This window comes from Prionailurus viverrinus, chromosome D3 (assembly GCF_022837055.1).
Source record: "Prionailurus viverrinus isolate Anna chromosome D3, UM_Priviv_1.0, whole genome shotgun sequence".
Lineage (NCBI taxonomy): Eukaryota > Metazoa > Chordata > Mammalia > Carnivora > Felidae > Prionailurus > Prionailurus viverrinus.
In genome coordinates this window covers 399,086-413,163 of record NC_062572.1, presented here as the reverse complement: position 1 = coordinate 413,163, position 14,078 = coordinate 399,086, and the positions used below count along the sequence as shown (strand labels likewise).

Below are 14,078 nucleotides of genomic sequence, written 5' to 3'. Positions count from 1 at the left end.
AACTTTTTGTTTTTTTTTCTTCTGTCTTGCCTTTATTCTTTTCCCTCTCCATAGAGGTTTGGGAGTTATACGTACAATTTACTGCTTTAAAATTAAAGAAAACACTTAATGGCTACTTTCTGGATAATTTTTTCTAATTTGTCTTTCGCTTGACTAATTCATTCTAACCTGCTATTAAACATATTTTGGTCAGAGCTCCTGGGTGGCTCAGTCGGTTCAGCGTCCGACTTTGGCTCAGGTCGTGATCTTGCAGTTCGTGGGTTTGAGTCCCATGTCGGGCTCTGTGCTGACAACCTGAAGCCTGCTTCAGATTCTGTGTCTCCCTCTCTCTCTGCCCCTCCCCCGACTCTCACTCTGTCTCACTCTCTGTCTCTCAAAAATAAATAAACATAAAAAAAATTTAAACACATTTTGGTTAATATATTTTTTCCATTTCTAGTAACTCTTTTTCTTTTTCAGATATGCTTGCTAAATCGTCATCTAATTCCTGGCCAAATTGGAAAGTTTGCCTTTGTCTCCTTGAATATAATACGTTTGCTTTATAGTCAGTGTCCATTGATTCCAGTGTCCATTGGCTTTGATGGTTTCTTTCTGTCGTTTGTTGACTTTTGTTAGTTTTGTTTCTGTCATCTTGTTTTCTGAAAGTTTCATTATTTTGTGTGCTGGTCACTGTGCTTGAAAAATTCTTTTAAGGAAAAGGTTAAGGTACAGGATGAAGGTACCTTACTCTAGATGTGCATATAGTTTTGCTTTTTTCCCCGTCTGCTTTTTTTTTTTTTTAAGTTTATTTTGAGAGAGAAAGAGAGCGTGCATACGAGCAGGGAAGGGGAAGAGAGAGCGGGACGGAGAGAATTCCAGGCAGCCTCCAGGCTCAGCATGGGAGCCTGATGCAGGGCTTGATCCCACAACCTCACACTATGAAGTCATGACCTGAGCCAATATCAAGATTTGGATGCTTAACTGACTGAGCCACCAGAGTACCCCCCCCGCCCCCATCTGCTTTTGAGCACTGTCAAGGGCAGCTGCTTCACTGTTGTCCTGAATTTGTAAGGAATGGCCAGGTACATGCTTAATTCTTTCCCAGGGTTCCCTCAGGAGTTGTATCATGGTTACCTGTGTTGCTGACTACAAGGTGTTTTTTGTTTGATTTTCTTATTGTTAATTTGAGTATGATTAAGAAATTCATAAATCTTAATATATTCAGTTAGTTTCAATCAGTTGCAGTCCTTATTCTTTTAGAGGGTTACATTGCCCCAGCTTTGGCCAGAGGAAGCCTCTTCAGCTTGGCCCTGAGCTCTTTTGAAATGACTCTGTCAGTGTGTTAGTCTGTTAGTCTGTCAGTGTGTTAGTGTGTTAGTCTGGCTTCCTCACTTTTGGGCCCAACAAGACATTCTAGGCTCATCTGATTATTTCCTGTCCCAGATCTGGAATCAACCTTTCCTCCTGGGAACCTGATACCTTTTGGTAGGTTAATATGCTCCGAGACCACAACTGATCCTGGGTGTCATTGCTTCTAGGCTGTTTCACTAGGCAGACTTAGGAATCTTTGGAAAGGAAAAAAAGCATGGTTCGTATTGGTATTTCCAATTTAAATTAGAGTTTTCCCTTTTTAAAAATTGCTGATTACTCTCTCTTTGGTGGAAGTAACTCAAGTGCACTGAAAGAGAAATGGATAAACCAAATTGTGTGTGTGTGTGTACGCACGGGCTGATACATACAGATGCACATGGAACATGATTCAGCCTTAAAAAGAAAGGAAATTCTGACACCTGCTGCAACATGGATGAGCCTTGAGGGTACTGTGTTTAGTGTAATAAGCCAGTCATGGAGGGACAAATATTACATGATTCTACTTATATGAGGTTCCCAGAGTTGTCAAAATCGAACCGAATGTAGAGTGATGGTCGTCAGGGGCTGGGGGAGGCGAGGGGGGGAGTTATGTTCAGAGGATACAGTTTCAGTTTTACAGATGAGAAGGGTTCTGGAGAGGAAGGTGGTAATGACTATGTAACACTGTGAATGTACTTACTTCCGCGGAACTGTACATTAGAAATGGTTAAGATAAGTTTTATGTTATGTGTATTTTACCACAATTAAAATTTTTTTTAAAAAGATGAACTTTGACTCTTAACCTTACACAGTACCAAAAAATGAATTCAAAATGGAAAATAGACTTACCTGTAAGAGCTAATGCTGCACCACTTCTGGAAGAAAACACGTAGGAAAATATTTATGACCTTGGGTTAGGCCATAGGTCTTAGCTATACCTCCATTACCACAGTCTACAAAAAAAGAGAAAACTATTATATAGATTGTGCTTTGAAGTTATAAATTGGACTGCTACATCAAAATGAAAAGCTTTTGCACTTCAAAGTCCCTTCTTTCAGCAAATGAAAAGACAAGTCACAGACTCTGAGATAATATCTGCAAGTCATATGTCCAGTACAGGAATGTATTCAGAATATGTAAACTCAGAATATATAAACTCAGTATGAAGACAATCCAATTTAAAAATGGGCAAAGGATTTGAGCAGACATTTCACCACAGAAGATGCATAGATGGCAAATAAGGACATGAAAAGATGCTTACCATCATCAGTCATCAGGGAAATAGAGATTTCATCATGATGAGGGATCACTCTATACCCACTAGAATGGCTGTAGGGCAGAAAGACAGACAATGAAAGTTAGAGAAATTAGAACCTTTACAGACTGCTGGTGGGAATATAAAGTGGTACAGTCACTTTGAAAGGATTTTGGCAATTTCTTTAAAAAGTTAAATATAGGGGCTCCTAGCTGCCTCCGTCAGTAGAGCATCTGACTCTTGATCTCTGGGTCGTGACTTCAAGCCCCACGTTGGGTGTAGATCCTACTTGAAATAAAAAAGTTAAAAATAAACCTACCATATAACGCGTCAGTTCATTTTCTAGGAATTTATCCAAGATAAAGGAAAAATTATTTACGCAAAGACTCGTATGTGAATGTTCATGGCAGCATTATTCTTAGTAGCCCAAACTGTAATCTAAATGCTAACTGATGGATATATAGACAAAGTGGAATACTGTTCAACAATAAAGGGGACAAACTATTGGTACATGCCATAACGAATAAGCCTCAGAGGCATGATACTAAGTGAAACACGCCATGCACAATATATAGCATGACCCCATTTATATGAAATGCCCAGAGAAAGCAGGGCAGCGGTTGCCTGGGGGTTGGTGAGAGTGCCCTGGCTTCAGTGCAGCACAATGAGTGTCTGAAACAACGTGAATTTAAACCTGGGTGAGAGGTTTTTTGCAAAGCCATCAATTTAATAAAAACCATTGAAGTTAAATACTCTTCTTTTTATACAAGTTTTATTGTGGCATGATTTATAGACCATAAAATTCACTCAAAGTGTCCCATGCAGTCATTTTTAGTATTCGTAGTTGTACAAATATCACCGGTGTCTAATTCCAGAACATTATCATCACTCTAAAAAGAAACTCTGTCCCCATCTGCAGCCACTCTCCATTCCCTCTTTCCCCTTTTCCCTGGCAACCATGAATCTACTTTGTATTTTTATGAATTTACCAATTCTGGACATTTCATATAGTTCTACCATATGTGGCCTTTTATATCTGGCTTCTTTCTTTCAGCACGTTTTCAAGGTTACTTTGTGTTGGTTCCAGCCCATCGGTAGTGATGTAGTGATTAGCAGTGCCTGTGGCCCTCACCGGGGCCCCTGTGGTGAGCCTTCAGACATTTCCTGACTGGAAATCAGAGTTGTGGATAGACCAGCATTTGAAGTTCTATGATTGCACGATGCATCTCAGCAACAGCCAGCAGGGAACTTTGAAAAAACAAGGTTTATAACTCACAAGTCCTGGAGGGTATATGGTATGCCACACAGCAAGGGCATGGGAAGGGAAAGCTTGAGCTCAGGCCTGGGGTTCTGCTTTTTGGGGGCTGAAGGTGGAGTGCCTGTGTTTTGCAGGTTCACTCTTTATTGGTGAATTTAAAATACAAGGGCGAAGGGGCACCTGGGTGGCTCAGTTGGTTGACTGTCCAACTTCAGTTCAGGTCTTGATCTCATGGTTTGTGAGTTTGGGCCCCGTGTCGGGCTCTGTGCTGACAGCTCGGAGCCTGGAGCCTGCTTTGTATTCTGTGTCTCCCTCTTTCTCTGTCCCTTCCCTGTTTGTGCTCCCTTTCTCTGAAAAATAAATGTATTTTAAAAAATGAAATATAAAGGTGGGAATTAAAGCACAGAAAGGGTGCATGTACTCCTTCAAATCAGTATTTTGTATCCTTTGTGCAAATAACCTAGTAGTGCGATTGCTGGGTTGTAGGGTGGTTCTATTTTTAGGTTTTTGAGGAACCTCCACACTGTTTCCCAGAGTGGCTGCACCAGTTTGCATTCCCACCAACAGTGCAAGAGGGCTCCCCTTTTTCTACACCCTTACCAAAGTCTGTTGTTTCCTGTGTGTGTTTTTAATGTTTACTTATTTATTTTGAGAGAGAGCAAGCACAAGCGGGGAGGGGCAGAGAGAGAGGGAGAGAGAATCACAAGCAGCCTTTGTGCTGTCAGTGCAGAGCCCGACTCAGGGCTTGAACTCATGAACTCTGAGATCATGACCTGAGCTGAGATTAAGAGTTGGATGCTTAACCGACTGAGCAACCCAGGCCCCCTCCGAATTACTCATTTTAGCCATTCTGACAGGTGTGAGGTGCTATCTCATTGTGGTTTGGATTTGTATTTCCCCGATGATGAGTGATGTGGAGCATTTTTTCCTGTGTCCGTTGGCCGTATGGATGTCTTCTTTGGAAAATTGTCTGTTCATGTCTTCTGCCCATTTCTTTAAAAAACATTTGTTAATGTTTATTTTTGAAAGAGAGAGAGCCAGTGAGCGTGAGTGGGGGAGGGCAGAGAGAAAGGGAGGCACAGAATTCAAAGCAGACTCCAGGCTCTGAGCTGTCAACACAATGTAGGGCCCAAACTCACAAACTGTGAGATCATGACCTGAGCTGAAGTCAGGCACTTAACTGACTGAGCCACCGAGGCACCCATTTCTTACCTGGATTGTTTATTTTTTAGGTGTCAAGTTTGAGAAATTCTTTATAGATTTTGGATATTAACCCTTTATCAGACATGTCATTTGCAAATATCTTCTCCCACTCCCTAGGTTGCCTTTTAGTTTTGCCGATTGTTTCCTTCATTGTGCAGAAGTTATTTATCCTGATGATGTCCCAATAGTTCATTTTTGCTTTTGTTTTCCTTGCCTCCGGAGACAGATCTAGTAAGAAGTTGCCATGGATGATGTCAAAGAGTTTGCTGCCTATGTTCTCATCTAGATGTTTGATGGTTTCCTGTCACGTTTAGGTCTCTCATGCATTTTGAATTTATTTTTGCGTCTGATAGTAAGAAAGTGGTCCAGGTTCATTCTTCTGCATGTTGCTGTCCGGTTTTCCCAATGCCATTTGCTGAAGAGACTGTCTTTTTCCCACTGGATATTCTTTCTTTCTTTGCTTGCTTTTTGTTGCTTTGTTGGCCATACATTTGTGGTTCCATTTCTGGGTTTTCTATTCTGTTCAGTTGATTTGAGTGTCTGCTCTTGTGCCAGTACCATAGTGTCTTGGTGATCACAGCTTTGTAATGCAGCTTGAAGTCTGGAATTGTGATGCCTATAGCTTTGTTTTTCTTTTTCAGGATTGCTTTGGAAATTTGGGGTCTTTTCTGGTTCCATACAAATTTTGGGATTGTTTGTTCTAGCTCTGTGAAAAATCCTGGTGGCATTTTGATAGGGATTGTGTTGAATGTGTAGATTGCTTTGGGTAATAGATATTTTACAATATTTGTTCTAATCCACAAGCATGGAATGTTTTTCCATTTCTTTGTGTCATCTTCAATTTCTTTCATAAGCATTCTATAGTTTTCAGAGGACAGAATATATATACACACACACACAATGGAGTATTACTTAACAATCAAAAGGAATGAAATCTTGCCATTTGCAATGATGTGGATGGAGCTAGAGTGTATTATGCTAAGAGAAATAGAGAAAAACAAATACCGTATTATTTCACTCGTATGTGGAATTTAAGAAACATTATAGATGGGGGTGCCTGGGTGGCTCAGTCAATTGAGCGTTTGACTCTTTATTTGGGCTCAGGTCATGATCCCAGGGTCATGGGATCGAGCACTGCATGGGGCTCTATGGGTGGAGCCTGCTTAAGATCTCTCTCTCTCTCTCTCTCTCTCTCTCTCTCTCTCTCTCCCTCTCTCCCTCTCTCCCTCCTTCCCTCCCTCCCCTGCCCTCTCTCTCTCTCCCTCACTCACATGCTCGCCCTCTCTCTTTCTCTCTCGCTAAAAAAAGAAAAAGAAAAACATTACAGATGAACATAGGGGAAGGGAAAAAAAGAGGGAGGCAAACCATAGGAGACTCAACTATAGAGAACAAACTAAGGGTTGCTGAGGGTGGGGGTGGGCGGGGGATGGGTTAAATGGGTGATGAGTATTGAGGGCACTTCTTGTGACAAACACTGGGTGTTGTATGTTAGTGACGAATCACTAAATTCTACTTCTGAAACCCATATTACACTATATGTTAACCAACTAGAATTTCATTGAAAAATTGAAACAAAACAAAGCAAAAAAAGCACAGAAAGGGAAAAGCAGGGTTATTCAAGCAAGTAGTTATGTAGGTCACTCAGGACTTTTGGAAATGGGAACTTCATTGAGAGGGCCTGTTTCTTTGCCTGTTTATATAGCCCACAATGTGTTTGTCCAAGGTGAATGTCTTTGAAATGGATGCCTTGGCAATGAAAAACTTACTGTTGCATAGCCAAATTATGGAGCGAGCCTAAATGTCCATCAACTGATGAATGGATAAAGAAACTGTGGTTTATATACACAATGGAGTACTACGTGGCAATGAGAAAGAACAAAATATGGCCCTTTGTAGCAACGTGGATGGAACTGGAGAGTATGATGCTAAGTGAAATAAGCCATACAGAGAAAGACAGATACCATATGTTTTCACTCTTATGTGGATCCTGAGAAACTTAACAGAAACCCATGGGGGAGGGGAAGGAAAAAAAAAAAAAAGAGGTTAGAGTGGGAGAGAGCCAAAGCGTAAGAGACTCTTAAAAACTGAGAACAAACTGAGGGTTGATGGGGGGTGGGAGGGAGGGGAGGGTGGGTGATGGGTATTGAGGAGGGCACCTTTTGGGATGAGCACTGGGTGTTGTATGGAAACCAATTTGACAATAAATTTCATATATTGGAAAAAAAAAATTACCGTTGCATTTTTTGTCTTGTGCTAGATATCTTGTTGTTTTTTTTTTTAATTTCATTAAGTTTTTAATTTTAATTCTGTAGTTAACATACAGTGTTATATTAGTTTTGGGTGTACGATGTAGTGATTGAACAATTCTGTACATTACTCAGTGCTCATCACAAGTGTACTCTTAATCCCCATCACCTAGTTAACTCATTCCCCACCCTCCACCCCCTCTGGTAACCATCAGTTCTCTATAGTTAAGAGTCTGTTTCTTGGTTTCTCTCTCTTTTTTTTTCTTTGTTCTATTTCTTGAATCCTGTGAGTGAAATCATACGGTATTTGTCTCTCTCTGTCTGACTTATTTTACTTAGCATAATACACTGTAGCTCCATCCATGTCATTGCAAATGCCAAGATCTTATTCTTTTTAATGGCTGAATAATATTCCAGTGTATGTGTGTAGGTACCACAACTTCTTTAACCATTCATTATCAGTCAGTGGACACTTGGGCTGCTTCCATAATTTGGTTATTGTAGATAATGCTGCATAAGGGTGCATATATCCTTTCAAATTAGTTTTTTTGTATTCTTTGGGTAAATACTCATTAGTGCAATTACTGGATCATAGGGCAATTCTATTTTTCACTTTTTGAGGAAACTCCATACTGTTTTCCATTGTGGCTGAACAAGTTTGCATTCCCACTAACAGTCAGGAAGGTTCCTTTTTGTCCACATCTTTGCGAACGCTTGTTGTTTCTTGTGTTGTTGATTTTAGCCATTCTGACAGATGTGAGGTGATACCTCATTGTAGTTTTGATGTGTATTTCCTGGATAATGAGTGATGTTGAGCATCTTTTCCTGTGTCTGTGGCCATCTGTATTCTTCTTGGGAGAAATGTCTGTTCATGTCTTCTGCCCATTTTGTAATTAGGTTATTTGTTTTTTGGGTGTTGAGTTGTATCAGTTCTTTATGTATTTTGGGTACTAATTCTTTATCAGGTATGTCATTTTCAAGTATCTTCTCCCATTCCATAGGCTGTCTTTTAGTTTTGTTGTTTACTTCACTATGTAGGGGCTTTTTATTTTGATTTAGTCTTAATAGTTTATTTTTGTTTATATTTCCCTTGCTGCAGGAGGCATATTGAGAAAAATGTTGCGATGGCTGACATCAGAGGAATTACTGTGTGTTCTCTTCTAGGATTTTTACGGTTTCAGGTCTCACATTTAGGTCTTTAATCCATTTTGAGTTTATTTTTGTATATGGTGTAAGAAAGTGGTCCAGTTTCATTCTTTTGCATGTTGCTGTCCAATTTTCCCAACGCCATTTGTTGAAGAGACTGTCTTTTTCCTACAGGATATTCTTTCCTGCTTTGTTGAAGATTAATTGATCATATAATTGTGAGTTTGTCTCTGGGCTTTCTGTCTTCTTCTGTTGATCTATGTGTTTATTTTTGTGCCAGTACCATACTGTTTTGATTAATACAGCTTTGTCGTATAACTTGAAATCTCGAATTATGATCCCTCCAGATGTGTTTTTCTTTTCATGATTATTTTGGCTATATGGAATATTTTGTGGTTTCATACAAATTTTAGGGTTGTTTGTTCTAGTTCTGTGAAACATGGTGTTGGTATTTTGATAAGGACTGCATTAAATCTGTAGATTACTTTGGGTAATATGGACATTTTAATAGTATTTATTCTTCTAGTCTCTGAGCATGGGATATCTTTTCATTTGTATCATCTTCAATTTCTTTCTTTTCTTTCTTTTCTTTCTTTCTTTCTTTCTTTCTTTCTTTCTTTCTTTCTTTCTTTCTTTCTTCTTTCGAGAGACAGCGAGCATGAGCAGGGGAGAGGCACAGAGGGAGAGGGAGAAAGAGAGAGAAAGAGAGAGAGATGGGGGGGCTTGATCCCTCTACCCTGGGATCATGACCTAAGCCAAAATCAAGAGTTGGATGTTCAACTGACTGGGCCACCCAAGTACCCCTTCAATTTCTTTCCTCAGTGTTTTATAGTTTACAGGGTACAGGTCTTTTACCTCCTTCATTAAGTTTATTCCCAGGTATTTTATTATTTTGGGTGCATTTGTAAATGGGTTTGTTCTCTTAATTTCTCTTTCTGCTACTTCATTATTAGTGTATAAAGATGCAGTGGATTTCTGTGCATTGATTTTGTAGCCTGCAGCCTTATTTGAATTCATTTATCAGTTCTAGTAGTTTTTTTGTGGAGTCATTGGGGTTTCCTCTATATAGTATCATGTCATCTGCAAATAGTGAGTTTTACTTCTTCCTTACCAATTTGTATGCCTTTTGTTCCTTTTTCTTGTCTGATTGCTGTGGCTAGGACTTGGAGTACTATGTTGAATTAAAGTGGTGAGAGTGGACATCCTTGTCTTGTTCCTGATCTTAGGGGGAAAGTTTTCAATTTTTCACCATTGAGTATGATGTTTCTGTGGGGTTTTTGTATATAGCCTTTTTTATGTTGCGGTATATTACCTCTAATCCTACTTTGTTAAGGGTTTTTATCATGAATGAGTTGTACTTTGTGAAATGCTTTTTCTGCATCTATGAAATGGTCATATGGTTTTTATTCTTTCTCTTGTTGTGATCTGTCATGTTGATTGATTTGTGAATATTGAACCACCCTTGCAACTCAGGAATTAATCTCCCTTGATTGTGTTGAATGATTTTTTTAATGTATTGTTGGACTCAGTTTGCTGTTATTTTGTTGACGATTTTTGCATCTATGTTCATCAAAGATAGTGGCCTGTAGTCTCCTTTTTTTGTAGTGTACTTATCTGGTTTTGGGATCAGGGTAATGCAGGCCTCATAGGATAAATTTGGAGGTTTTCCTTCCTCTTCTGTTTTTTTGGAATAGTTTGAGAAGAATAGCTACTAACTCTCCTTTAAATGTTCAGTAGAACTTAACCTGTGAAGCCATCTGGTCCCAGACTTTTGTCTGTTGGGAGTTTTTTGATTGGTGATTCAATTTCATTACTGGTGATCAGTCTTGTTCAAATTTTCTATTTGTTTCTTTTTTCAGTTTGGGGAGGTTATATCTCTCTAGGGATTTATCTGTTTCTTCCAGGTTGTCCAATTTGTTGGCATATACCTTTTCATAATATTCTCATAGTCCTTTGTATTTCTGTGGTGTTAGTTGTTATTTGTCTTCTGTTCTGGATTTGTTTATTTGAGTCTTTGTCTGTCCCCCAACCCCTTTCTGAAGAGTGTAGCTAAAGGTTTATCGATTTTGTTGATCTTTTCAGAGAACCAGTTCCTGGTTTCATTGATCTGTTCTTTTGTGCTCTTAGTTTTATTTCATTTATTTCTGATCTAATAATTCTTTCCTTCTACTGGTTTTGGGTTTTGTTTGTTCTTTTTCTAGTTCTTTGGGTACAAGGTCAGTTGTTTGAGACTTTTCTTGCTTCTTGCGGTAGACCTGTATTTTTATCAACTTCTGTCTTAGAACAGCTTTTGCTGTATCCCAAAGATTTTGGACCATTGTGTTTTCATTTTCATTTTTCTCCGTGTATTTTTTAATTTTCTCCTTGGTTTCTTGGATGACCCATTCATTATTTTAATAGTATGTGATTTAACTTGCGTATATTTGTTTTTTCCAGGTTTTTCTTGTGGTTGATTTCTAGTTTCATAGCGTTGTCATCAGAAAACATGCATGGTATGACTTTGATGTTTTTGACTTTGTTGAAATTTGTTTTGTGGCTTAACATGTGATCTATTCTGGATAATGTTCTGTGTGTATTTGAAAATAATGTGTATTCTGTTTTATGATGGAATGTTATGAAAATGTCTGTTAAATCCAGATACCTTGGTTCTTAGTAATAGCAATATAACTGTCATATTTTACAGTGTGCATAAGATGGTTTTAAAATTACAATTTGTTATTATTAACAACGATACTGAATGAAGTTCAGTATGTCCCCGTAGCTCATTTTATCCAAAGAATACACAGCCAAATACTACATGTTAAGATCAGCTAGAAAAATTATGTTCTTGTAGTTTTGTTTCCAAAAGTGATAAACATATGTGCGTGTTGACACTTACTTGCAATTTGGGGATTGCCCTCCCTCTTTTTGATTCTCTAAAATATTTACCTAATTCAAAAGTAGACACTGACTTGCTTCATCCCTTCTGGCCTGTTCTTTGCTTCCTTCTGAGGTCACCAGTTTTACAGTTCCTGCTTCATCTTTTCAGTGATTCTTTTGGAAGTATAGCAAACACATACTTACGTGCTAAGGCTTATCAGGAAGCCCTTTTTTCTGCCTCTAGCCCTGTGCTTCCTCGAGTTCAGCATGCCCTGTCTTTTCACGCATTTCTGTCAGATGTACATCTTGTGTTTTGTGGTTAATTTCTGAAACAAGATCTGAACCCTTTTGTCTTACTATCTAATAGCCTTTCTCCCTTTTCTCTCCTTTCCTTCTAGTATGGATCTCTCCTCTCTTCTCTCTTCCCTCCACCCCCGACTCCCTTCCCCATGTTCCCCCCTCCCCTGTCTCCCCTTCCCCTTTCCCTCTCCCCTCCCCTTCTTTGCCTGTTTCTTTCTGTCTCTCTCTTGTTCCTTTCACTACCTGAATATTTTTCTGTGTGGGTTGATCTGGGCACTATTTTTATTGTTTTTCCCTCGAGCAAAAATATGTGTGCCTGGAAGAGACTATCTGCCAATTATTTCTCAAATCCCCACTTTCTTAGGTGGTCACAGTGCTGTCAGGCCACTTAGTGACTTTGGGATTACTCTCCCATTGGGGGACACATTGGTGACTTTGGGGATGTGCAGCGTGTAGCCTATCAGAATCTTCCTTCATTGCTCACTCTTACTCCACTAGGATCTACGCCTCTGCTCTTGGGTCACATCTGTGTATATACCTTAATGTTTGTGAGGAGACCCTTGTTTGGTGTAGACGTCTTTGGGCTTTTTCTTGCACTATGATGGTAGGTCTCTTCTGTGTTCATTGGGAGTTGGGGGAAGGTTAAAACCTGCATTGATACCCTGATGTTATCGTACCCCAATGTTTTTATAACAACAAAATGTGAAACCTGGTGAGAGAGTTTAAGTAAATTGTCCATCAGCATCCAAATAGTGAGGGAAGAAATTCTGACTGAAACAGACTGGCTCATTCCAAATCTATTGCTTGTATACACCCGGCCTACAACAGAGTTGTTAGTCTTTAGCGTCCAGCATTGTGTTCTCATTGAAGTGGCTGCCTGACATTTTTCAGCTCTTCGGTGCTTGCTGCGTCTTCAGGGTTCCTGGGTGCCTGTGCAGAGTGAGGGGAGGGGACTTTTGTCAGTGTGCTGGGCTCGCCATGTGCATTTGTCTCGTGTCTGCCCCACGGCAACACTGAATACAGAGCACAGCACACCCAGCCTAGCCTCACGTGAGTGTGTTCACCAGCCAAAAAGACCGAGGTTGGGGCCTAGGGGAATTCTGGCCATTAAAGCGAGTTTGCTGTTACATCCGCAGGTTCCGCCTCTCCAGGAACAAGAGAGTTCGTGCAACAGAATCAGAGAGTTCCGAGATCAGGAATCCATCCTTGGCCCTGGTGCACCTCGGCAAAGACCTAGGAATCACCGGACAGAGCAGGTTCTAGAGTGGCTGTTTATTTCCCACGAGCAGCCAAAACCCACCCAGTCTCGGGTGAGTTGTGTGTTTATTTATTCCCGCTTCTCTTCTGTAGTACTTGTCTCCTTTTTTTTTTTTTTTTTTTTTTTTTTTGCTTGGGAGAGGGATGGGGATCCTCGGGTCAAAGAGTTAAGTTAGTCACTTCTCAGTTCATGCCCTGTTTAGCATCACTGGTCTGTGTAAGGTCCCTATACCTTTATTTACATACTGTCTGATTTCCCCAAACTCCATTTCTGTCTCCTTCCCCACCTCTAAAAATTACTTTGTTTTTTGTGGATTTCTTTTGCTTATATGTATTCACAAAATATGTGTTGTTATTGCTGTGTATGTATTTTTAATTTTTGTTAATGGTGTGTACACATGTGTCTTGCTGTATTGGTTATATTTTGCAGTAAGCACTTTGTTTGATTAAACACGCACACTCTTAACTATATTTACCAGCTCATGCTACGGAGAGCAGTGCGTGAACATCCATCCGTTTGCCTCACTTTCTCAGCCAACAATTTCTATTGTTACTCTTTTGATTTTGGTCATTCTTGTGATTGTATGATGGCATCTATCGGTTTAATTTGCATTTCCTCCAGGCTAAAGAGGATGAGTACCTTCTGTCATGCATATTTGATAGTTTGTTGCCTTTTGGATTTTCTTTTTTCTTAGTTTAAATGAATTTTTAATATCCTGGAAGCTCATTAGAAATGCAGAATGTGACACCCCACAACCCTCTTCATTTTAACGAGATCCAGTGATCCGCGTACATGAAAAGTTTAAAACTAACTTGATACCAAATCCATATTCAAATTTTACCTGGGGTGCTTCCTTTACCTCAAGTATTTTGTTGCAGAAATTTTCAGGCAGAGGGCAAAGTTGAAAGATGTTAGTGAACTTCTGTGTTCCCGCCACCTAAAAGTTACCATTAACATTTTACCATACTTGCTTTATCGCATTATCCGTGTTTTTATCTCTCTATGCATCCATTAAACCATGTTGTTTGGGGCACATTTCTTAATATAGTTCAGATACCATCATGCCTCCTTTATTTTTTTATTTTTATTTTTTTTAAATTTTTTTTTCAACGTTTTTTTTTTTTTTATTTATTTTTGGGACAGAGAGAGACAGAGCATGAACGGGGGAGGGGCAGAGAGAGAGGGAGACACAGGATTGGAAACAGGCTCGAGGCTCCGAGCCAT

At 39.5% G+C, this 14,078-nt stretch overlaps 1 protein-coding gene across 3 annotated transcripts in view; it reads left to right on the top strand.

Annotated features, from left to right (window-relative positions):
- Nucleotides 1-14,078, top strand: part of ZNF268 (zinc finger protein 268) — a 31,036-nt gene that overhangs the window by 6,853 nt on the left and 10,105 nt on the right. For 2 of the 3 annotated variants that reach the window (XM_047827230.1, XM_047827229.1), the window contains one exon: nt 12,733-12,906. In XM_047827230.1, coding sequence (XP_047683186.1) covers nt 12,733-12,906 — 174 coding nt within the window. Of the gene's footprint in view, nt 1-10,873; nt 10,930-12,732; nt 12,907-14,078 lie in introns of all 3 variants that reach the window. The other variant, XM_047827231.1, reaches the window with a different exon arrangement.